At 41.3% G+C, this 26,238-nt stretch overlaps 2 protein-coding genes and 1 long non-coding RNA gene across 5 annotated transcripts in view; 1 reads left to right on the plus strand and 2 right to left on the minus strand.

Annotated features, from left to right (window-relative positions):
* Positions 1–341, minus strand: part of SECISBP2L (SECIS binding protein 2 like) — a 39,388-nt gene extending 39,047 nt beyond the window's left edge. Inside the window, exon 1 of one of the 2 annotated variants that reach the window (XM_053365816.1) lies at positions 1–341. In XM_053365816.1, the coding sequence (XP_053221791.1) occupies positions 1–24 (24 nt within the window). In that variant the 5' untranslated portion in view covers positions 25–341. The other variant, XM_053365815.1, reaches the window with a different exon arrangement.
* Positions 341–20,912, plus strand: LOC128402052 (uncharacterized). Its single transcript, XR_008327594.1, has 3 exons — positions 341–713; positions 11,135–11,381; positions 20,358–20,912. It is a non-coding gene; the product is annotated as an uncharacterized LOC128402052 (long non-coding RNA).
* Positions 16,901–26,238, minus strand: part of COPS2 (COP9 signalosome subunit 2) — a 21,749-nt gene continuing 12,411 nt past the window's right edge. The window contains exons 5-13 of one of the 2 annotated variants that reach the window (XM_053365818.1): positions 25,984–26,073; positions 25,807–25,884; positions 24,737–24,911; positions 23,958–24,136; positions 23,807–23,859; positions 23,099–23,196; positions 21,795–21,877; positions 19,718–19,776; positions 16,901–18,686 (exon numbers count right to left, since the gene is read on the minus strand). In XM_053365818.1, coding sequence (XP_053221793.1) covers positions 18,542–18,686; positions 19,718–19,776; positions 21,795–21,877; positions 23,099–23,196; positions 23,807–23,859; positions 23,958–24,136; positions 24,737–24,911; positions 25,807–25,884; positions 25,984–26,073 — 960 coding nt within the window. In that variant the 3' untranslated portion in view covers positions 16,901–18,541. Of the gene's footprint in view, positions 18,687–19,717; positions 19,777–21,794; positions 21,878–23,098; positions 23,197–23,806; positions 23,860–23,957; positions 24,137–24,736; positions 24,912–25,806; positions 25,885–25,983; positions 26,095–26,238 lie in introns of both variants that reach the window. The other variant, XM_053365817.1, reaches the window with a different exon arrangement.

The following is a 26,238-nucleotide window of genomic DNA, read 5'->3' on the forward strand; positions in this document are numbered from 1 at the left end:
CTGGCCGCCGACGGCTTTGTCCATGGCTCCAGCAGCCAGAGCAGAGCGGGCCCGGGCGCCTCTCTCAGCGGCGAAGGCGGGACGCTTCTTCCCCCATGGCTCTCTCTCTCTTTCTTTCTCCCTTCCCCTCCCCTCACGGACCGGCTTCCCGCTCACCACCCGGCGCGGCGAGCAGCTAGGCGACTCCGCGGCGGCTGACGCGGCTCCCGAACAAGACCCGGCTACGCCACTAGCGACGGCTTGAGATGGAGGCGACGGAGGGGAGGGGCGGGGGAGGAGGAGGAGGATGGAGCATCTGGGACGGAAGCCGACGGGAGACACGCTGCGCTTAAAAGCGTTGGTTTAAACGCGGCGGCGTCCTCCTCCTCCGCGCTCGGAACTCCCCCCTCCCATCTTCTCCGCCGTTGCCCAGCAACGCCGGGCCTGTAAGGCTTGTTTGGAGCCCAGCTGGAGTTCATCAGAGGGAGGGCCGCGCCTTCTTCTTAGGCTTTTCTTAATTTATCTATTTATATGTCCATCTATCTAGGTGTGTTATGCTTTTGCCTGCAGTCGTATAGGCTCTCCTCACTGTGGGAGTGAGGCCCACAGTGGGGCTTTACTTTACATGACAGGGTGCCAGCTTTCCTTGAGCTGTGTGTCAGTTCATTCCGACGTACCGTGCGCCCGTATGCATGCTTACTCACGTGTAAGGCCCACAATGGGATTTACGCCCGGTGAGTATGTAATAAGATTGCAGCCTAGTAAAAGAGTGTTGAGAGTGGCTGGGGAGACCCAGCCAGGTGGGCGGGGTATAAAGGATTTATTTATTTATTTAGGTGTGTGTTTTTTAACTATAAAGGTGCAGGGTTTGGTTTTAGGATGGTGTCTACTATGCTTAAACGCTTGCCTTTTATACTTGAGCTTAGCATCACATTTTTAGGTCAGGGCTTTGCTTGCTTATCTGTGTATGTATGTTTTCAGTTTTCATGCGTATATCTGCAAAACTTATTTTATATTCTTTATTGAAAAAATCAAAAGTACATCACAAGGGCGCAGAGTAAGAGAAGACACACACAAAGAGAATAAAAAAATTAGTAGAAAAGAGAACAGAACAAAAGAAATAACTTGTATACATGACCCCCCAAATATGTTATTGTAGTTAACCAGAACTTAACCTAATGCCGTATTTATAAAATATCTCTGTGAAACTTGGGGGAGGTTGACTTTTACCCCTTTCTCAGTTTCTTCCATAAATAGGCGTTTTTCCTTCATGCCAGTTGTTGTGTATATATAAAATTACAAAAATTGATTAAATGATCGAAGCTCATATATCGTATTTTTCCGTCTATAAGACGCCCCCATGTATAAGACGCCTCCTATTTTGGGGGGACTCAGATTTAAGAAAATGGGGGGAGATGGCCCAGAGTATAAGACGCCCCCTAATTTTTGAAATTATTTTTTAGGAAAAAACCCTAGTCTTATACATGGAAAAGTACAGTAATTAGTTGCTCAACTCACAGCACAAACCTAACCATGCCTCCTTGGAAGTAAGTCCTACTGAAGCAACAAGGCTGCAATCCTGTACCTAGTTTCCTGGGAGTAATTCCCATTGAACTCAGTGGGCTTACTTCTGAGTAGATGTGTATAGGATTGCACTGTAAGATGTCTTTATTCAAGTGATTAATCTAGTTTTAACGTTTTATATGTTCATGTCCAATGCCATTGGACAAGTTATTGCAGCCATAATGGTATCTAGTGTTATTTTAACTATTAAATGTGGCATTGGCAAATGGGTCATTCATTCCTAATGGTCATTAGAGCCATAATTTTTTTCCAGTTTTCACATAGGATGATAAAATGTCACTAAGCATTGTATTGCTACAAAATAATTTACAGTGGTACCTCTGGTTGTGCACGGGATCCGTTCCGGAGCTCCGATCGGATCCCGAGGAATTTGCAACCGGAGGTGCCTGTTCTGCGCATGCGCGCGGCACGATAGAACACTTCTGCGCATGCACGCAGGGTGAAACCTGGAAAAATACTTCTGGGTTTGCTGCATGCATAACCCGGAGGATACGCAACAAGAGGTGTGCATATCCAGAGGCACCACTGTACTACCATCCTCCTCCTCCTGTTGCATTTGCCTGTCTCTAGAAATCTCTCTATCTAAATCAGGAGTCAGCAAATTTTTTCAGCGGGGGCTGGTTCACTGTCCCTCAGGCCTTGTGTGGGGCCGGTCTATTTTTTTTTGGGGGGGGGGGATGAACAAATTCCTATGTCCCACAAATAACCCAGAAATGCATTTTAAATAAAAGGACACATTCTACTCACGTAAAAACACCAGGCAGGCCCAACAAATAACCCAGAGATACATTTTAAATAAAAGGACACATTCTACTCATGTAAAAACACCCTGATTCCCGGACTGTCTGCTGGCCGGATTTAGAAGGTGATTGGGCCTTAGTTTGCCTCCCCCTGACCTAAATGCTTCCTTAATGCTGGAGGAAAGTTTAACTGAAGTTCATGTGGACAAATAATTTCAGAGATAAAATCTGAGCAGAGGCAACCCTAATCCAAATGGTTGCTGGTTGTTCACCCAGGGCCATGGGGTCAAGACAACAAACCCTATATTTATAGGGTTATAAACCCTATGTTTATAGACACACATCTTTTCAGGTTGTACTAAGATCAAAGATGGTATGGAATGATCTAGATCACTTACATACTCTCAGTAATGGGCTTGTTATTCAAAAGCAAAGTCACATACGTGCTCAAGCTTTGCGTGAAAAACCAACAGCCTAACAATTTATATCATGTTTAGTGACAGTGACTAAATACTTCATTGGAAGTATACATGAACATACGTAGCAATTATAAAGTGAGTCACCTCCTGTTGATCATGTCTCTCAATTAGAGGTTGCATTTTTGATCCTATATAGATAATCCTGACACAGAGAGTGAGGATGCTACATGCTGACCTAGATATAACCACTGGTTGTTCTAGTCAACATTATTTCCAACACCCTTTTTTTAAAAAAGGCTGATTTTACTGCGTACCTTTAGATGTTTCCACAAAAATGGACTGTGGATGCTTGTAAGTATGTAGAATGTTTTTCAGGTGGGAAATCAAGTCTAAAGAAGACAAGAATAGTCAAAACCATCTGTTGAAGCTGGAATTTGAACTCACGATTCCATGCTTTTAACACCAGAATGTTCCCTATTAGATTAATGGTTCACAACCAAATTGAAGAATTTGAAAACAAGTTAGAAAACATCATAGCTAGTAAAAGTGCTTTTCTTAGCTGCTGATTAAATGTTGGAACATACAAACCAAAACCATCTCTTTTTACTGTCACTTTGGGTAGAATCTATATATTACAAAATAAAGTCTGAAATATTAAATATCTATATTTTCTTTGCCTTGGGGACTAGCACAAGGCAGTCCAAAGCCCACTGGTTGTATACTAAAGGAGCACCAGTTTAACAATCCTAAATGTTTACAATTTATAATACAGTGGTACCTCAGGTTACATACGCTTCAGGTTACAGACTCCGCTAACCCAGAAATAGTACCTCGGGTTAAGAACTTTGCTTCAGGATGAGAACAGAAATCGTGCTCCGGAGGCGTGGCAGCAGCAGGAGGCCCCATTAGCTAAAGTGGTGCTTCAGGTTAAGAACAGTTTCAGGTTAAGAACAGACCTCTGGAACGAATTAAGTACTTAACCGGAGGTACCACTGTATAGTATTTTGACATTCTTTTAGAAATTATTACATCTTGTGCTGTTGCACTTAGGTCCTCATGGGCTTCCCATAGATATCAGGTTGGTCAATGTGATAGCAGAATGTGGGACTAGATAGGTCTTTGGAATGATCCAGGAGGGTTCTTCTTATTTTCTAAGAAGCACCTCTCTTTTTCGGGTGGGGAGCAGCTCAGAGACCAGGGGCGGCGGCAGCAGTTGCCCAGAGGAGTAGAGGCTGAAAGAAAGAAGGCTGCTTAAGGAATTTATGACAGGCAAAATTTGAACCAAGGGCTTACTTTCTCACTTTGAGCATCACACTGCACCAACTCTTTCAGAGTGTTGTATTTTTGGTTACAAACTTCAGCCCACTCCTGGGATGGGGGGCATAGTCAGTCCCTGAAGTTTCCTTCACCCCCTCTTTGTGACTGCTTCCCTTCTGTGAGGGAACAAGCAGAGAGAGAGAGAGAGGTATGAGAATGAGTAGCAATCTCTACGCATCTTGTTCTCCCTCTCAGAAGGTGGTATGTATTAAGCCATGGGTAGGCAAACTAAGGCCCAGGGGCTGGATCCGGCCCAATCGTCTTCTCAGTCTGGCCCACGGATGGTCCGGGAATCAGCGTGTTTTTACATGAGTAGAATGTGTCCTTTTATTTAAAATGCATCTCTGGGTTATTTGTGGGGCATAGGAATTCGTTCATTTCCCCCCAAAAAATATAGTCTGGCCCCCCATAAGGTCTGAGGGACAGTGGATCGGCCCCCTGCTGAAAACGTTTGCTGACCCGTGTAAGCTATTGCGCTCAGTTCCTTCTTGCAGCCATCCCAGAAACGTCTGGTTGGTCACTGTGAAAAGGATGCCGAACTAGATGGGCTGCCAGGATTGGGGCATAGTGGAAAGTTGAAAGGGTGGCTAGATCCAGTTGTCTCTCACTGCTTAGAGTGCTGAGCCAGAAAAAGGAAGGGGAGGGCAGGACAGGACAGGACAGGATAGGCATCAGCAGGGGGCCCTGAGAAGGCACTGATATCTTGACAGCTTCCCCAAGGTGCCAGGTGCTGATACTGGTTTAGACTGAGAGCACGTTGTCTAAGGGCCTCCCCAAACCTGGCACTGAACACTTGTTAAGGTTAGAAAGCACTTCTAATGTGAATCTATACTATCTTCCCCCAACCTGGCCGAGAGCCAATGAGATGTAGTGGTTAAGAGCGGTAGACTCGTAATCTGGTGAACTGGGTTCGCTTCCCCGCATGCAGCTGCTGGGTGAACTTGGGCCAGTCACACTTCTTTGAAGTCTCTCAGCCTCACTCACCTCACAGAGTGTTTGTTGTGGGGGAGGAAGGGAAAGGAGAATGTTAGCCACTTTGAGACTCCTTCAGGTAGCAATAAAGCGGGATATCAAATCCAAACTCCTCCTCCTCCTCCTCCTCTTCTTCTTCTTCTTCCTCTTCTTCTTCTTCTCCCCAATGTTTTGGACTACAGTTCCCATCAGCCCAAGTCAGTACAGTGGTACCTCAGGTTAAGTACTTCATTCGTTCCGGAGGTCCGTTCTTAACCTGAAACCGTACTTAACCTGACGCACCACTTTAGCTAATGGGGCCTCCTGCTGCTGCTGCGCCTCCGGAGCACAATTTCTGTTCTCATCCTGAAGCAAAGTTCTTAACCTGAAGCACTATTCTGTCTGTAACCTGAAGCGTATGTAACCTGAAGCGTATGTAACCCGAGGTACCACTGCATGGCCATTAGTGAAGTATAGTAAGAATTGTGGTCCAAAACACAGGAGGGCACATCGTTGGGGAAGGCTGATCTACACCATGAAGTCAAATTGCCATACCAGAAGGAAGGAATGTTATTGCAGAAATACCCTTTACTATCTGTGATCATTTCCTCATGGCAGTTCATTGATTCAGTTCTATTGGCATAACTACAGCTGGAAAAAGCCGGTGTTCTAAATACGGCACATGGAGTGACTGCCTATTCAAGTATTGTGCAATTTAATTAACTTTGCTTGCAATGCTAAACACAATGAAAAAGTAGATATGGAACATAATATAGATTTAAATCTCTGGGAAAACTTTGGAAGAGTGATTTGAAGTTCACAGCATATTATTCTTTGAAGGCGAACTTATCTGAAAATGATTTACAGATAGCATCTAATTCCAAGTAGACTTGCTAAAATGTGTAAGTCTGAGTTGGATAAGTGCTGGAGATAAAATGAGACTGAGGGTATGTTTTATCATATGTGGTGGACTTGTAAAAGGGTAAAAGAGTCCTGGGAAATAATTTATAATGAATTGTAAAAAATGTTTAAAAGTACCTGTCCCAAAAAGCCAAATTCCTTTTTGTTGGGGATAATTCAGATGGAAATTCCCAGGTGTCAAAAAAGATTATTTATGTATGCCACTACCACATCCCGTGTTTTATTAACCCAAAAATGGAAAATGAGCGAGGTCCCAACTAAAGAAGAATGGCAACTTAAACTGAAGGACTATGTGCAGCTTGCAGATTTAACATATAGAATAAGAGAACAAGAAGAACACAGGTTTAAAGAAGATGGGAAAATGTTTATTGAATATATGGGTGAAAATTATGTACATTTAAAACCGCTGGCAGCATTAAGATAAATTCAACCGTGTAGATAAGCTTTTATGGATGTAATAATGGAATACTGAATGGTTTAGTTTATGTAAAATATGCAGGGATTTATGGTGTGTAAATTGAACCATGGAAAGAGAAGAAGGGAAGTCATTGATTGAAGGTTGTTTAAATGAATACTCTAAAATGTAAAATAGAAAAATTTAATAATATACAGTGGTACCTCGGGTTAAGTACTTAATTCGTTTCGGAGGTCCGTACTTAACCTGAAACTGTTCTTAACCTGAAGCACCACTTTAGCTAATGGGGCCTCCTGCTGCCACCACGCCGCCAGAGCACAATTTCTGTTCTCATCCTGAAGCAAAGTTCTTAACCCAAGGTACTATTTCTGGTTTAGCAGAGTGTGTAACCTGAAGCGTATGTAACCTGAAGCGTATGTAACCTGAGGTACCACTGTATATAAAGAAAAAAGCCGGTGTTCTAAATACAGCATATGGAGTGACTGCCTATTCAAGTACTGTGTTGTACAATTTAATTAACTTTGCTTGCATTGCTAAACACACTAGGGGTTTAGCCTCATTGAAGACAGTAGGGGTTACTTCTTAAGAAGCATGTAGGAGTGCTGTTATTGCACACATATGTATGTTTGTTACTTTTTGAGATGAGATATTCTCACATCAATAGGATTGTGAGATGACCTTGCAAGTTCAAACTTAATAATTCGTTATGCTTGCAACACAACTGTGAAATTCACAGTGGTTGCATTTCCCTTCCTCACTAGGAAAACACTGCTGGTGATCAGAAGTTCAGAAGCAGGACCCAGTTGCCTTTTGAAGGTCTCTCTTTTTTTTAAAATAGTTTTACTGTTTTCACAGAACAAAGAACACAATGAAGGGAAAACACACAAGGAAAGAAATAACCCCCCATACCTTAACACCCCCACCCCTGGACAGATCAGTCATTAAAGCAAGAACAAATAAAACCAACCTAGGGTGCTGTTCCACATGCAACCATGAGAGCTAGGTGGACAAAAATATTTTTTCCTTAGTGGCAACAGAGTAAAGCCTGACCAAGTTGTACAAAGTGGGCCATGTCGATAACTTTCTAATAATTATCAGTGTCAAGAAAAGAGAGAATAGTTGTTCCCATATCCACTAGTGCAGGACTGTGGTCCTCCATGTTGCTGGACTACAGTTCCCATAATCCCTGATGGTTTAACTGTGCTACCTTAGGTTGATGGGAGTTGGAGTCCACAACATTTGAAGGATAATGGGTTCCCTGTTTCTGCACAAATGAGAAAATAAACAATGAGTTTTAACTTAGAGGTAGATTTCTGTCAAACAGTGAAGCTGTGATTGGTGCCCATTTCCCTGGGAATAAACCCCACTGATCACAGTGAGATTTACCTTCAAGTAACCATGCACAGGATAGGGCTGCATGAACATTTTCTTTAGCCAAACAACAAGCTGTCTGAGGCTCTTGCTTACTTGGGGACAACTTTCATTGAACGTAATGCATAGGAGCAGTCTGCAATGAAGCCCCAGGCACCTTCCTTGGAGATTTTCAAAGTCTAAACAGGTCTAGTACATTTTGTAGTGCTTCAAAACCTGTTTGACCAGAGCCCATGGCAGGATCAGGGGAAGTGACATATATACAACAGGCAACATATCACTGCAACGTTTCTGAAAACTATCACCTGCAAACGGAACAGGACAGCTTAAGCAGGGCTGCAAATTGATAATGCAACCAGACATAGCGCATTGCACATTTTCTGTGTTCCAATTGGACCCAAATCTCAAGATCAAATCTACAACAGAGAGAGATCTAAACATATTGTTGAGATCTGTGGAAGTATCACAGTGATGTCAGTGCTGGGCTGAACAGCACCACACTACCTCTGGGTTTGGCAGGGGGCTAGGGAAGATTAGGAACAAGAGAAAGCACAATTCTTCCTTTTGGCAGCTGAAGGTGGAAATAAATGTGCGTATAAATGAAGTAAAGTAGCCTTTGAGCCTCTTCTTCAGTATTTAGTTTAATGTTTGATCATTGTTACCAATGTTTATTTCATCTTTTATGTTAATACAAATCAGCATTCTGCCCAACAGGGTTTTGTATTTATGTTGAGAAACTATTGAAGCCAAGGGCATGTGTGTCACACAGCTCAATCCCAAATACTCATGTCACTTCCTCCAATAGTATGTACTTTCTAGTAGTTAGGACTGCAATCTATGATTCTACAATAATTTTAATGTTTTGCCCCTTCATATCTTTTCCAGCATCTGCATTAAATGAGTGAATCCAAAATATGGTTTTAAACAGATCAGATCAAGCGTGCTTAAAACCCTGCAATTTAAAAGGAGAGTTTCATGATTCATTAATAAATGCAGGAGGGTAAGATATCATCAAGAAGATAAACAGTGTGTAAAGGTTTCATAACTTTTGAAAGTAAACAACTAAATCCCTCTGCAATCCACCTTTCATTTCTTTGTAACATAGTGTTATGAGTGGGTGTTGAAATCTGATCAAGCCTTCTAATCCCTAGATTCAGCAAGGGTTAAAATATAAGCCAGGCTATCTTCTTTAATTGAGGTGATCGCCTGGGTGAAAAGCTAATAAGAGAGCAAAGGAAAGGGGGCTCTGTGCCAGATAATGAAAGGGTGGGTCCCATCCTCCAGCTTTTTGATAATTAGAACAACGATTGAGTCTGAGAGCAGAGTTTGCTGTGATGTGACCTAGAGGGGGAAAGCTGCAGGCTGAAAAGATGGAGAGTGCGCTATGGCTGATTTCTGCTTGAATTCAAGGCTGCAGCTATGGGAGTTAATGCTATGAACCCCTCCATCATAGGCTCAGGTTGTATATGTGTATAAATAAACCACATATCCTAAAGACACCACATTCTCTGCTGTGCCTCATTTCCGATAGGGACCCCTGGAATCTCGCACCACTTTGAGATTGCGGTGGCTTGCAACAATATGTTTGTGCATGTTGTACTTCTGTTGAGAAACAACTTATTTAAAAACCCAGTCACTGCTCTCCTTCTGAGAAATGTGGGAGAACCCGTCTGCCCAGAGAATCCAGTGAAAAATGCCCACTACAAGCAGGACCTGAAACAACTGCCTTCTTTGTAATGGCCATCAGGATTGTAAATCTGGAATGCAGTTCAGCTTGTTAGGAATCCTACTCCGAATGGTGTTGACTGTCAAGTTATAGCCTGTGACATTTTTCTTAAGATATTTGCTTGATCGTATTTAAAATAAATGTATTGCTACAATGAAAATGGCCATTGTACAGTTCTCTTTTATGCTCCAGCAATACATGCCCACATAAAGGTCACTTCTTCTTTTTTTGGTAAAGGCTGTTATTCAGGCTTTGTTAACAATGCAGTTCTTCAGAGCTAATCTGGGTAGTGCTTTCTGGTTCTGTTTTTATTATATGGCAGCAAAATGTCTGTCATTATGATGGGCAGATGGTGTGCACAGAGAAGGGCTTCAGTGGTGCTGTCAGGGCAGAAATCCAGAGCCCCACTCGGTTGAATGAGCAGGAGGGTCCCCCAAATGCAACAGGGATGTCTTGACACAGTTTGGACTAGGCGAAGTAATGCATATTTTCATCTGTTATTGTTTATTGGATTTCCTGCCTGTCCTTGACCACAAAAAGATCCCTGTGAAGGGTTACAACAGTATAAAAATACAACATTAAAGTCAGTTTTTAAAAAACCATCAGAAGAATAGAATGGATCCTAACAATATAAATCTCAGATGCCAAAGGCTAGGGTAAAGAGGTACCGTATTTTTTGCTCTATAAAATGCACCAGACCACAAGATGCACCTAGTTTTTGGAGGAGGAAAACAACAAAAAAATATTATGAATCTCAGAAGCCAGAACAGCAAGAAGAATCGCTGTGCAGTGAAAGCAGCAATCCCTCTTGCTGTTCTGGCTTCTGGGATAGCTGCGCAGCCTGCATCCGCTCCATAAGACACACACACATTTCCCCTTACTTTTTAGAAGGGAAAAAGTGTGTCTTATAGAGCAAAAAATATGGTATCTATGTGTACGAAGTCATTAAGTCGAGAATCTAAAACTGCATAACTGCACTGCTGGATGGCTTTCACATTGCAAGGACCCTTAGAGAGTGCTGTGGATCTGTTCATGGGCACACTGTACCCCCTTATTCAGGATCCTGCCCACACCCCTCTCCATGACTGGAACAGAAAGTGGTTTTTGTACTTGCTTCAATGTGTCCCAAAGTGGAGCACTTTACCTTTCTCCATAGGAAACTCTTCACTTATATGGGAGAAGTTAAGAGTGTGCACTGGAACTATGCCAGATATCAGCATCCAGCACCTTGCAGCAACTGTTGATGCCCCAGAAAATCAGCAGATCTCACCTGTACTGATGTATTCTAGTCCTCCCGTATTAGGATTTCAGAACTGCTGTTTCAGTTTTTACAAGGTCCCCAACATAGTATTGTTCCAGAGCACTCTGGGGAAATTTAAATGGTGGAGAAACTGGTCTGAAATAACCCATTCACGTGCATGTTTCCACATTAGAGTCTGTCTCTATGGTATAGTGGCAAAGCAGAATGGATTGGGTAATGTTCACGTGTGACAAAGTCACCATTGTACTCAGATTACAAATGCAGCTGGCTGGTATGTTGGAAATAGAATGCTAGATAAGATTAACCTTTGGTCAGATCCAGCAAGACACTTCTTATGTACTGACGCCAACTGCACCACCTCCCATAAATAATTTCTTCACCACATTCTATTCCTGAAGAAACCACCAGCATGAACTGTCTACTCAACCACACTTTCTCAATTCTTCACAGAAGCAAGGGGAAGGAATACAGTCCTATCCCGCTGGACAAGAGAAGAAAGAGATATTGTCTAAAACATCACACATCCTTATCAGCCTATTGCATGTGTGAAGAATGAGAAGGAGGGCTATGATGGTACTCCAGAACGTCTTCTCAAAGACCCTCCTGGGGCATAGAAAGGACTCACTGATTCTATTGTGGCTGTGCAACAGTCTCCAGCAGCTATACAGATTGCAAGGGAGGAGAGTCTGACACAAAGGTTTGTGATGTATTCCCACTCATTTAAGGATCTCCTAGTACACATGGTACTCCCCTCCTCAGTTTATCCTCGAAACCAGCCTGCAAGGTAGCTTAGGCAGGGAGATAGTGACTTGGCCAACCAAGGTCATTCTAACCACTGCTCTCACCAATGTTGACTACAATGTTGCCTTCTAGTGGTACCCATTTAGCCTTTATAGTGCCAAACAGCGGGATGTTTGTGGCGCTCCCAGACAGAATCAAGACGATGGCAGGGCAGGTTGTGGCCATGCAACTCTGTCTCTTTTCCACCTCCCTGAATGTTGTGACCCACTGCTGCTCTCTGGACTAACTCTGAGAATCATTTCCTCTTCCAGCTGGGTATCGAAGGAGCACCTTCACCTCTATTGCCCTATTTGCTTGTTATGTTTGGCGGACAATGCATTCTTGGTAGTCAACAAATTTGGTGGGGGTAGAGCCTTTTCTAGGGTGGCAAGATTTTATAGAACACCTCTCTTCAGCTCAAGCAAGTGCTATCATTGTTGACTCACTAAAACAAGGCTGGGGAACCTTTGACCCTCCAGATGTTGCCGAACTACAACTCCCACCAGCCCCAACAAACATGGCATATAACCAGGGACGATAGGAGCAATATTGGGAGCGACAAAGATTCCCCATACCTGTGCTAAAGTAGGTTCCTATGTTTGTAGACCACTCCTCATCTTTATTCCCAGCAGGCTGTTATGTTTCAACTCTGTCCTGTGTTACTAGCTTTATCATTTTTATCTGTATTGATTTAAAGGTGGGTAAAGGGACCCCTGACCATTAGGTCCAGTCGTGACCGACTCTGGGGTTGTAGCGCTCATCTCGCTTTATTGGCCGAGGGAGCCAGCGTACAGCTTCTGGGTCATGTGGCCAGCATGATTCGAACTGCCGACCTTCTGATCGGCAAATCCTAGGCTCTGTGGTTTAATCCACAGCACCACCCAGTATGTTAAACAATTGGCTGTGCATTGCTTCCAGACTGATGTGCTCGGGGCGGTATAGAAATGTTTTAATAAATAAAGATGTTTCCAGGTGAGTGTGCAAAACGTTCTTTTCCGAATAGAAACAAGTAGGTAAAACACTGGGCCTTATTAGCTCAGCTCTTTGGTACTTGAGGAAATTAAAAATGGTGGTAGCGGCAAGCCCAATTCCATGGGCCTGGAGGGCGGGAATAAAGGGAGGTCCAGATCACACCCGGGCTCCATCTTCTCTATACGTTTAAAGCAGAACCGTCTTAAACAGTCTTGACTCCCCCACTTCAAGAATCCTGGGAACTGTAGTTCGTTCAGTGTGCTGAGAGTTATTAGGAGACACTCACATATTGCCCATTCTTCTCACAGAGCGACAGCTTTCAGAGTTCCCCAAGAAAGGAACCACTTTGAAAACTGTAGCTCTGTGGGAGAATGTAGGTCTCCTAATAGCTGCCATAACATTTTTTAAAAATTAATTTTTATTATTAAAATAATTCAGCATTAATACACACGTGACAAATATACAAACATACATTTCATACAATCCTTAAAAATATTCATACATACCCACTCAATTCCACAGATACTTCTTTTCCCCATCACCATCCCTTACCCCTCACCCCACCCTTGTGTTGAACTTCCAATCTACTCAATTGCAATTTCTTTCCACTTCCATTACTTTCTTTGACACACTTTTAAACCAATTTTCTGCTTCTTTTTCTGTTACACATTGCTATCCATCTTATTTATTATTTCAGTATTTATAATGGAGCTTGTTTATTCTAATAGGAGTTCTGATTTTTCCAGTATAGTTTTGCAAGTATCCTTTAAACACCTTCCAGTCTTTGTCTATCTTCTCTTTTGAGATCCTTCCAATTTCTCCCATTGTTTTGGATATATTGTAATACAGTGGTACCTCGCAAGACGAATGCCTCGCAAGACAAAAAACTCGCAAGACGACAGGGTTTTTTGTTTTTTGAGCTGCTTCGCAAGACGATTTCCCCTATGGGCTTGCTTTGCAAGACGGAAACGTCTTGCAAGTTTGTTTCCTTTTTCTTAACATCGTTAATACAGTTGCGACTTGACTTCGAGGAGCAACTCATAGCACGCGGTGTGGTAGCCTTTTTTGAGGTTTTTGAAGACTTTGGTGATTTTTGAAGCTTTTCCAAAACTTTTCCGACACCGTGCTTCGCAAGACGAAAAAAATCGCAAGACGACAAAACTCGCGGAACGAATTAATTTCGTCTTGCGAGGCACCACTGTACTCCAAGCCACTCTGTTTTTGTCGGTATAATATCACTTTTCCAATTTTTCGCAGTCAATAGCCTTGTGGCTACTGTTGCATATAAATATAATGCCTTGTCTTCTTCCTTTAGACTTCCTGGTACTATTCCCAATAGAAAACCTGATGTTTTCCTAAATGAATATCTGCCACAACATTAACAGATGATGCTTCCCACGATTCTTTGGGTGTAAGCTTTGACTATTTAACGTGGAAAGACAGGTGGGGCTGTGGTACCAGTGGCGGTGGGCCTTATCCTTTGGCAAAGGATGCTATGTGCTGGCACCAGCCCTGCTTATCTACTTCTGAGATCACAGTTGTGGGTCTAGGAAGGTTTATACTGGGAGGGGTGATGTGATAGACCATCATGCACAGTGCAACATTTTTATGGAGGCGGACAACATTTTTATTAGGGACAACACTTTGCGCTAGGGATCAGGCAGGGCAGAAATGTCAGCTGTACTGCTACATAAGCAGGACCTAACCCTTCAGTGGGGTTTGCCTTCCAGTTTCTGATCCCTGTTTGTTATCTCACTTCATCTACGACAACTTGGTCTCTATTACAGTGCTGCAATTCCTCTGCCAGAAGGTGTAGGAGGACTGCATAGATTCCTACTTGGCAGGGTCAGATTCCAGACAAGCCTCTGAATGCTGTTTAGTAGCTCACAGCAGCAGCTATGGAATGGGGATGAAGGCAGCGAAGGACAATGTGAAGATTAGAGTTGCAACCCTTCACACACTTAATAGAGACTCAGTCCCATCAAGTTCCATGGGACTTACTTTGGCCTAAACAAACTGAGGAAATTGCACCACAGGTAGGGCAGGATAGCAAACTGATGGCACAGAGGCTCAACCAAGTCACCAAGACAAATTTGAACACACTGGGCCCTCGCCAGATTTTTAAGTATGTCATATTAATCCAGGGCAATGATATTATTGTTTATGGCATCATAGGGTTCTTTGGGAATAACTTAACACACATAAATTGTCCATGGACTCTCTTGGTGTTCATGTATGCATTCTGCTCATCAAGTTTATTATATACTACATGGTAAAATAAGCCAACACATGCTTTTTAAAAAGCTTCAAAGCCAAAAAGTATTGCAGCTTTTTGCCTACCGAATACTGCTTTATATGAAAGCCCAGCTACATCAGTGCTATATTGCTAACCAAAGGACATCATAAAGCATGCTGCTCCTCTGCAGCCAATCCATTTGTTGGGTGTTATATTGGAGTGGATGAAGTGAATATTGTTTAATTATAGTGGACAGACAAAGAACGAGAAGTCCCTTACCTTCTGAATTTTATTTCTCCCTCTCTCTTTTTAACCCCTATTTCTCTCTCTCTCTCTCTCTCTCTCTCCCTCCCTCCCTCCCTCCCCTCCTTTGTTTCCATTGCATTTAGAACCAAGTCTTAGTTAGTCTGGGCAAAAAACAACAATATTTGATATTAAGTTTTGTATTTTTCTCTGTAAGCCCTAATAAAATGTATTCAAAACACAACCAATATATTTGTCACACTCCAGAAAAATGTTCAATTTTGCCCTGCCCCTTCAATGAGAGCACATCTTTGGGAATTATAGTAAAAGCCACAAAATTACAGTTTGTAGCTAGAGCTGTTCAGCTGCCACAACTCTACTGGAGTAGCGGAGTGGGGAGAAACCAATAAACCTAATTTGTTTATATCAATTACTTTCAATAGGTCTACTCTGAGTAACTTAGTGAAATACCACCTTGCGGTGGAAAAAGTAAAAATTGTAGAGTTTTGCAAATTATGAACACTGGTTGCACAATTTATAAAAAGGCACATAATTTGGACTGCAGAATTTGGACTGCACTGGCGCTGAATTCTTATCCTGTAATTTACCATGAACCCTGGCTATAGAATGGGTAGGACACCTGCCACACCCACCCACCTCTCTCTATACATACGGTACATACATACATATGAGACTATAGTTCCCATCATGGATTCCATGGTGACAAAGGCTGATATAGGAGATCCCAGCATCTTAGGGAGCTGCCAAGATTAGACCATCATTCCATCTAACTTGATATTAGCAATACATCTCCACAATTTTTAGATGGGTCTTTCTCAGTCCTTTAGAGAGATGAACTTGGGACCTTTTACATGCTAGATATTGTTTCAAAGGATGTCAGTGTTCCTTATTTTTTTGTATAGAAAGCTCCTTGCTATACACTATGAAAGAAAGCTAACCATCTGATTTCAGACATCTATTTTGGCTCCTACCTTAAAATGACAAGCCATTTCCCAGATTTGCGTAATGTTTAATGGAAGGAGGTGGGGAATCCATTTGGATACACAGTACGTTAATTCAGCCCTGGACAATAAAATTCTCATTGTTTAAATCTCAAGTAAAAAACAAACAAACAACCCCACAGTTATCTATGTGGGCTTTTTTTTTAAGAGGGGGGAGGAGACACTCACATTGCGATTGTGTTCCAGGTACCGTTGTCTGAAACTTGTGCTGCGATGCATAGCACACAAGGGATTGTTAAGGCATCTTCTAGAATGTACTTTCAGTTCATGTGGAACAACAATACCTCTTAAGAGCTTGATGTGCACTAGAACATTTTTCAGAATGCTCTGCAACATGCAGGATTTCCATGGCAGAAGTTTGAGAGCTATTGGCCTAGGGGTTGAATGCACTACTATATAGTGTGTTATACAAGCAGTAAGAAATTATTTGGTCCTGCTCACATACCCGATAGCACGTGAAGGCACCAGTGAGCTTCTAGCCAGCAACAGCACTCAAACGCAACAGTGCCTCTACATGGCAGCTGTACACATGGCCACTGCAATTTTCAAGACTGCGGTGGCTCAAAAAAACAAAACCAACAAGGGACATCATTGCAAAAAAATTGAAAAATCTTGGTAGGCATATCACCTGTAGTGCTCCTCCTCTCAGAGACATCGGGTTATAAAACAGTACTTTGCTTGATCCAGCATGTTCTCAAAAGGGATGCCATGTGAGGGTGGAAGGGAAAGTTCACAAGACATCTAAAATATATGAACCAGGATTATTCCTTTCACCAGTGCTGCTAGTACAAGGATACAGAATGGGAAACAGCTGCAGGACATGGAAGAGGAGGAGAATCATGGGCAGGCAGGACAAAAACTCCATCTTTGGACACGCTCTGCGGGCTTTCAGAAATATTCCCACAACCACATCCCCTCAATTCTAGGAATTTACTATGAAAAGAACAAAAAGCCGACCAACACTCATTTTCAAAGTTTTACTTCTGTTAACCATATTCTATCAGATTCCATATGGAAACCTAACAGTCTCAGCTGCAATAATGCTTTGAAATACCCTCTACTGCTTCCTATAGGCAGACTTTGAAAGAACTGTCTGTAGTTCACTTGCCACTTCAGAAATCCTCATATGAAAAGACCAATTTTGACTCCATAGCCATCAGGTATGACTCCTGAATGCTGGTCTTAAGTTTTTATTTAGTTTCTCCCCCTTTTCTTTTAAAAAGAGTAAAACCACAAACTTCCATTTGGCACAACTCGTCTGTGCAATCCCATCAACCACAGCCCATGTTTATCTAAATCCAAGATTTAAAAATCTAGTTCTGCGATGTGCCAAAACAACAGTGGCTAGGACACTCTTAAGAAAGGGTTGTACATTAGCAAACAGTTAAATTGGTAATGCTTGATCAGTAGCGTTTGCATATAAATACCAAAGAGTAATACTTAAACACACGTGCAAAATTTAAGTTAATAGGTGCAGCCTGCTAAAATGTTGCACAATTAGCTAATCACATAAGTGCATCCCACAGGTTCGCAACCCAATGTGGACATTTCCCACCTCCCTTTCAGTTTCAGAGCTAATATGGTTAAGATTACATCTGCACTTGTATTTTCATTAACTAAATTTAGTTCAGCCAGTCTACAAACCCATTTTAACTTCAGCTGCAAAATGGGGTTTGACACTAACTATGGTTAGCAAGAACATTCTTCTTTGAAACTGAAAGGGAAGATTCCAGTGGAGTGCTCTTAACTGACTAGCCATGGAGCAGGCAGTAATAGGCTTGCACTAAAAAAATGTGGCATGTGTGGAAGTTTCACATAAGCCCCTTTGACAGATTGCAGTTGTTTAGCAGCACAGCTTCGTAGATGGTGCCCCTGACCTTCAGAGTGCTTTTCAAAATACAGGCAGAAGGCAACAACACTCTCCCTGAATCTCTTAAACACAAGCCAGCCACATAATGAAAAACACATCAAGAAACAAAAGCTCTACAATTTCTGAACTGCACTGTTTATTTTTGCTGCTTGAAACCTAAGTGACAGTATGCCACCATAATTACGGGGTTTCTTCTAAACCTTTACTACACTGCAGGTACAGAAATATACGGACACATTTTTGGAGAATTGACATTTTGCAAAATGCAGCAAACATTTTGATTTATACATGAGAAAAAGGAAGTGTTCAAAAGGGTATGCATTTCAAGTTATTGCAGGTTATTTTTTTGTGAGATTTCTTTTTTCTGCAGGTAAAATATGTTTAAATTTAAACCAACAGGAACGTGTCAGTGTATTTAAAATCATGACAAACAAAACCTTCGCTCTGGTCATTAGTTGCCCCTTGACAAATTATTAGGGTGTTGCATGGTGAGGGCAAGATGTCAACACAGCATAAATCCCGTGGCATTTGGTTTTCTTCTGGAGATTAAAGCTGTTTTTCTTGGGATAAATGCAGCAGCAAAACACAAACCAGCTGATCAAAAAAGCACTTCTGCCATTAACTCCAATAATTTCAGGGCACACCAACCGACAGTAGTTTTGCCATTCCCAGTTTTTAAGGTTTACATCACTGCGCTGTTGCCTTAAGTACATTTTGTAATTGCCTGTTGTTGGTTAAGCCAGCTTGCTGACTACGGCCTGATTGAGAGAATTTAGTTGGTTGGTCCATTTATCTAATGCAGTATACCGTGCTCCACCCCTCTTCTGATGATCCAGCTCAAGGAGTTGATTGACTTGATCAATTCGGCCATGAATAGTGCTAAAGCAAGAGACAAAACAAGAAAGTGTTAAAGTGCACCTTACAACATAGGTAATACAGGTTGGTGCAAAGTTATGAATGTTCCAGACAAGACAAGATGATGCAAATTATGAGTGTTTCCACTCATGGCCAGGAGGTCAAGAGCACAACAAGGGGCTCATAGCGTCCTTCCCCTCCCTGCTGACATCTCCAGTTCCCTCGACCCCTCTTTCTGTAGAGGAATTATATTAATGCTACAAACTAAAGTTTGCAAACTAACTATGGTTAATAGTTCCTGGTTCAGATTATCTCTGGTGAGGATCAAAAAGGGAAGGGTTGGATTAACAAGGCATGGGAGACTCCTAACTTACTGAATATGAGTAGGATATTTTTATTATTTATTTCATAAAATTTATACACTGCTTGATTATTTTTTTAAAAAACAGAAACCTCATAGGTGTTTCCAAAAACATAAAAAGAAAAAATTACAACAGTACTTTAAAACATGCAAAAGTTAAAATACTTAAACAGATTATAATTACCTCAACTTCCTAAGCATCTGAATAGGCTTGTCTAAATAAAAATGTTTTTAAAGGTAAAGGTCGCGGACGACTCTGAGGTTGTGGTGCTCATCTCACTCTATAGGCTGAGGGAGCCAGCGTTTGTCTGCAGACAGCTTCCGGGTCATGTGGCCAGCATGACTAAGCTGCTTCTGTCAAACCAGAGCAGCGCATGGAAACGCCGTTTACCTTCCTGCCAGAGCGGTACCTGTTTATCTACTTGCACTTGACATGCTTTCGAACTGCTAGCTGGGCAGGAGCTGGGACCGAACAACGGGAGCTCACCCCGTTGCAGGGATTCGAACCGCCGGCCTTCTGATTGGCAAGCCCTAGGCTCTGTTGTTTAGACCACAGTGCCACCCGCCTCCCTAAAAATGTTTTTAGCAGGCAGGGGGAGGTAAGGATCTGGCCCAATCCAGTTCCCCACCCCTGCTATAAATAAACATTTAAAAAAACATTCAGTACTCAAAAAGGAAGGGAAAAAATACTCACTTATCCAGTATACACTGCACAAGCAAGCTCTCCACATCAGCTACATCTATGTTTAACTCCTAAGGGAGAAAAGAGGTATTAAATATCAACATAGCTTTGGGTAGTAAGCAATTTTTTTCTTTATCTAGGAAAGCAAGGGTGAAGTTGAAGGGTGAAGTTAAACATATAACGTCAATACCAGTATGATCACTGGGAAAGGAAGGATTAGCAGATGAAAGCCTTTAGAGTCAGCCTTGCAGGTTGTTGCTGGCAGTACATTTATATCTCAATACTATAAGCCAGTCTTCCCAACCTTGTGACCTCAAGAAGTTTGGACTGTTGTATTGTAACTTTTGAATAAATGTTTTTTTAAAGAATTTTTTTTTAAAAAGATGCTTGGACTATAATTCCAGCACCCTGACACCTGGCTGTGCTATCTGGGGTTTAAATCCCGCAACATTTGGAGCACACCAGGTTGAGGAAAGATACAAGTTGCAGTGGGTATATATGACAGTCAGGAAAGTTTTAACACAAACAGCAGAATCAGTTATAGTTATCTTGACTTTACTTGCAATAGTAAAACCTATGTACAGGTCAGGCTGTTGAGAGAGGGACAGGGGCCAGGTTCAGATGTAATGCAAAATCGTGTTTTGTTTTTTAGCTATACATTTTAAAATGTATCTAAGCCAAAGAGTTTAAAGCTGAACTGCAAACCATGGTTTTCACAAACTACTGACACCAATTATGACCAAGCAGCTGCTGCAGCATGGAGACTGGAGTGAGACCAATGAAGCTGAATTCTGAGCAGAAAGAAGGAAGGAAAGCCACTCTATACAGTTACACCTTGGTTCTTGAACGCCTTGATACTCATACTTTTTGGCTCCCGAACGCTGAAAACCCAGAAGTGTTCTGGTTTTCAAACTTTTTTCAGAAGCCAAATATCCGACACGGCTTCCACTTGAATGCAGGAAGCTCCTGCAGCCAATCGGAAGCCGCACCTTGGTTTTTTAACGTTTTGGATGTTGAACGGACTTCCGGAACGGATTACGTTTGAGAACGAAGGTAGAACTGTACCGTTGTTTTTATTGTTGCACATCTGGAAGTTCCAATAATGGCATGGACTTTTAACTAGCTAGCATAAACCATGGCTTTGCCTTTACATTTTTTTAAAAAGCCAATGAAAACTGAATTCTGTAATAAATTGTGCAAATAACCATATCTGCCCAATTAATTTTGATTTTGCCAGCTCAACTGAAGAACAAGTAGCTGTGCAGGCCTCTGTACCCACTGCAATTCCACTTCAGCCTCCTGTCTGGCTTCTGAGAAGTTAGAAGGCACTGACCACAGCTTTTCAAACTTATCTTTCACAGATGTAGTTTCACAGGTTTGTGAGGAAGAGGAATGTGCATCCAACAGTAGTGTTGATCTCAAATTTGCCTCTCTCCCCCCTCCATTTAGGAGTAGCAAATACAGAAAATAATTTGAGTTGGCAGTAGTTGACTGTTATTCACCAGACCCTCCCACTTTGATTTTCTGTTCCTTTGAAAACTCTAGTTTGCTCCTGCTGCAAGTAACAACCATAATATCGGCGGCACCCATTTCACTCCAGAATGCCCTATTGAAACAAGTGCACATCATGATGTAGCATCATGCACCGCTGGGTAAAAGAGGGCAGTTGCTAGAGGTGGGAGCTGTTAGAAAATCTGCTGCCATTGACATTTGTAGCAGTGGCAAGCCAAGAAAGAACAAACGTTGTGTGTGTGCATGTGTGTCGCATCACTAATTGCAAGCCCTACTGCCACAAATTAACAGAATTTTCTTCCCACAGAAAACTGCAATCGGTTTTTGAGCCGCTCCTTTTGCTAAGCCCCGACCATAACATTTGAGCCCAAAAAATCATCTCATCGCAACCCACAGCCTAAACTTATGCTGTGCTCCTCTGGGATTTACAGCATCTCTTACAACCCTGGCATCTGGAAGGGAAACAGCAAACAACAAGTTGGCCAGCTGTTAAAACCTCCAAGAGAAAAAAATATCGAGATGCAGTTTTTGTAAGCAGTTTTAAGTGTAATCCTCTGGAGACAGTGTGTTCAAATACCTTAGAAATAAAAGGAATATGTATTCTTGTGTAAGGCTTAATTAATTTTATAAGCACTTGTGTTCGGATGTTTCGCAAAAGTTCTGGAAAAGAACAAAAGCAAAGTAATTACAGTATGAATACAATGAAAGCACTTTAGATAAAAGCAAATGCATAGGTCTAATTTTATATCTAGCGATCACTACACTTTTACAGATGCATTAGACTGTATATCAAACCCTAAGAATTTACTCTCAAATGACGTTTCCAGCTGGGAATTCGTGTGAAATTTAAATCAAACTAACAAATTATTCAACTGTATTTAAATGCTCCTAAGGCTTTCTCCCTAACTCAAATGGTAGCTCAGTTTGGAAACAAACTGGGCATCAACCTGTAGTAACTGAAAGTTTCCCAAGTAAATGTCACCAGGTTCAATTCCTGGCATCTTTAGTTAACAGCTACTCAAGACACACTGAGCTGAAAAGGATACTGATTGTTAGTATAGTTCATTAGAGGCCAGGGCTCCAATAGCAGAGGAATATAACATCACAACTGTAACACAAAGGTTGCCCTATACCTTTGGCTGCCCCATGATATATTGGATCAGGGGCGAGGAGGTTAGTCACACTTTATTTCCTCCCTGGGCCACCCCTCCCACTCATCCTTGAAAGCAGCCTTTCTCAAGCTTGGGTCCCCAGATGCTGTTGGACTACAACTCCCATCATTCCTGATGGCTAGGGATGATGGGAGTTGTAGTCTAACAACATCTGGGGACTCAAGGTTGAGAAAGGCTACTCTAAAGCTTCAGCGATGAATTATGTATGCTCCCTCTGCTCCATTCCAGCCAAGACTGCCCCCCTGCCCCAATCTTGTTTCTCTTGGCAACTGGGCAGATGTCTCCTGGATTTCCCAAGTTGGTGGTAAGGATCAGCATATGTCCTGGTTTCCCTGGCAACCAGGTCCAATACACTCTAGCCCACCAGTGAACAGCTAGTCTCGCAGATAATCAGGGAGACTCTTTCTGCTGTACCATCGTGAAGCTGCAATGTATGGTTCCTTCTCCCAACCCCAACACAGCTAAGCTACTTAGCGGCCAGTACAAATTGTTAATACTTAAAATCTATTTTTTTCTTCTTCCAGTCAAACTCCTGCCAATTTTTGTTTTGCAAAATCATTTTATTCAGCCTTATCTAGCACAAATTATTATTTCGGTTACACTTTTATCATGCTTTTGCTACAAAAGAAGGCATTTTTTTTTAATACACTGTGGACATGGATGAGGAGCTCGGGCTGGCTAAAATCGCAAGACTTCTTCACAGCTATACCTTCAATGTGTTCCCTTATGAAGGGATCGTCCATGATGTTACTGTGATTTGTCTTCAGAATCTTCTCAAATTCAGTGATGTCGTTATTCTGATAGGCACTTCAAGTGAGAAAGAGAGCATGTGCACTGTATTACAATTTAGTCAATTAGGAAAGAAAACAGATAACAGAATTTGATTGCTATGATCCAAACAGAGGTGAACACATTATCTATAGTGAGCTTTACCCCCCAGTTTCCGAGGATCAACAGAAACTGAAGGTGAGTATTCAAATTGCGAAGTATGACCGAGGGCTTGGGCAAAGTGAGTGTACTTCTCTTTCAGCAGACGACCTCCATACCACTACAATAGAAACTATTTTTGGAAGTCCCCTGTTTCAAGAATGGCTTGCCATGTGGTATTAGGGGAGGATAGGGGTTTGACAAACACACATTTTTTATTCTTTCATAGGGCCTGGGGTTAGATGAATGGTTCTGTGGCTACTGGCCTGTATGCAGAGAATAAGGATTTTAATATTCAGTGCAATCTCATTTACAGTAAAACGGAATGTGAGCATGCCTTCAGCACATTTTGAAAATCTGAGATTTGGTAAACTTTCTTCTGTTAAGGGTAATTTTGACACCAACTTTTGAGTTTGTTTCTACAGCTCAGTAGATTATTTAGATTAAAATTTGCTTCTAGCTTTGCCCCTTAAGGGAATCTAGCTCTTACCTTACTAAATTTGTCATTGCTAGAATCTCTGGATCATTTTTGTATGGTTTTGCCTGAACAGGACAGAAACAACAATAAGCATATTTAGATACCAACTAAAAGGTTTATGCTAATTGCCTTCATACAAGCAGTAAGAAACTGACAACTGTACCTCCTGAGAGTCAAATGGGTTTATTCCAGACTTCATCAGCATGTTTGCTAGGACCAAATATTTTAAGCAAGTGGTTCTTCTTGGACTCCCTGATTCATCATAATTCTTGAATGCTTCAAAGAAATCAGTATGTGCCTTTTCAAATTCACCTTCCCTTAGGTGCATTTTACCACCACATTCTGAAAGAAAAACAAGTAGAGATCAATATTGTTGTCTTACAATTACCAGACATATTCCATCTAGCATGCTATATATTTTCAATATGGATACCAGCAGGACTTCTAGAAATGACCTTTTATTTTCTAATTCTGACAAAGGGCAAACACACCAAATAACAGAACTTCATTTGTGATCTTCCAGATTGTACAACCTACTCCAAGCACGCATTCTAAAGAGAACTAAAGAAGGACACTGCCACCCTGGGGCAAAGATTCAACTGTTACATTAAAAAAACAAAACCCTACTATAAATACATTTGTTCAGATGGAATTATTCCAAATAGAAAACTTCAAATCATGGAAACATTATGTTGTGGAATATGCCTTGAGCAAACAATATGCTAGGATTTGCATCTACACACAAGGAAGTGATGCATTCCTACAAAAACATTATTTTCTGCATCATGTACAATCCAATAAAATCCTTTGTAATAAAAGCAGACAAAAGATGCTCAGATTTTAACTACCTGACTTTATGCAATAGGAAAATACAAGATAAATGCAGTGAACTAACTAGGCAAATGCTATGTGATCTGATAACGAAATGTAAACAGCACTTGCCTCTGATGACCCCCATGATCAGTGGATGGGGGATGGCAGACTTGATGTGCAATGACTGTTCATATAGTGCTTTAAGTTTTTTATTATTTTTCTGTGCTGTATACATTTGAATTTCCAAAGCATATATTTCCAATAGCTGGGTACCCTTCTTAAGGTCGTCTTCTCCATCATCAGTCTAACAAAAAGGAAGAAAGATGTGCACTGTAAATTGGGAAAGAAATTACGACTCTCTTCTCCATAAAAATCTTAACCTGCACTCTTAAATATAATCAGAACTTAAAGCATAATATTATTTCACATTCCATATAAGCTTTCCTGGGACAGAAAACTGAAGTAATGTCTTGCATGGTTTAAAAAACCAACACACATTTTTAAAAAAACCCTAATCTTACTAAAATGACAGAAAAAATAGTCACCATTTGTTACTGATCACATTAGTTGAATGTAGATGCATAAAGCAAAAAATCAACACAATATGTAGCCTGTTACTGTTTTGCCAAACCATAACAATTACAAAACTAATTTCTATTTCCGTGTGTAAGCTGATATAGTGACTCAGGCTATTTAAGGCTTCTTTGATCATAACTAGTACCTTCGATGGGCTCCAAAAACACACTGGCAACCCATGCAAATGAACAACTTATCAGAGTCCTGACATAGCCAGCAACAGAATTCAGAACTAGTAAATGCTTCTGGATCATCTTCAAGGGCACTGCATACAGTGCATCTGAAAAACTAACTTGGCACACATCTCTGTAGCACATTCTTCTTCTATGCAACACTCACCAGAGACAGAAAGGGGATGATGCCTTGTATTGGGTACGGTCTTTAGATTTGTAGTGCTGAATATAGGACCTTAGTAGTGATACAATCACTGTGAAACATTTCTCCAGAGGTGCTTGCCAAACCACCTCATTATCAAGTTTTGGGTGTTTTATTCAGTATTGAAAAACTGCCTTTTAGGGTTGTCCCAAGGCAACTCAAAACATAATAAACACATTATAAAAAATAAAATCCCCCCTGTAATAAGTATATTTTGAAAACAGTTTAGAAAATAGATTGTAACATACCTGGCATGACTGATGGAGCTGGCGCAAAATCTTCTGTAGTTTCCCATACTCTTCTCGTTCTAAATATAATTTGCCAAGCTGTAAACAACAAGTTGCTTTTTAAAAACACACTGTGAGTTCTAAACACACACTTAAAAAAACAAACTTTTAAACAAAATTCCCCATTGCCCGTTATACCTTTGTGTTTGTCTTAAACCACAATCTATCATTCTTAGCATCTTTCAGAGCTTCAAGTGTTGTCTCATAAAATTCCTGAAGCAAATCCATCTGGCATAAAAAATCAGAATTCTATAATTGTAAACAGCAAATTTGTGTCTGTTAATAAAGTCAACATGAACATACGCAAAGAGCAAGATTAAACTACAGTATGTAATACATCAGATGAAGAAATCAACAACTTATACATTGTAACATCTATTTAAGGCATACATA

This window comes from Podarcis raffonei, chromosome 14, assembly GCF_027172205.1.
Source record: "Podarcis raffonei isolate rPodRaf1 chromosome 14, rPodRaf1.pri, whole genome shotgun sequence".
Lineage (NCBI taxonomy): Eukaryota > Metazoa > Chordata > Lepidosauria > Squamata > Lacertidae > Podarcis > Podarcis raffonei.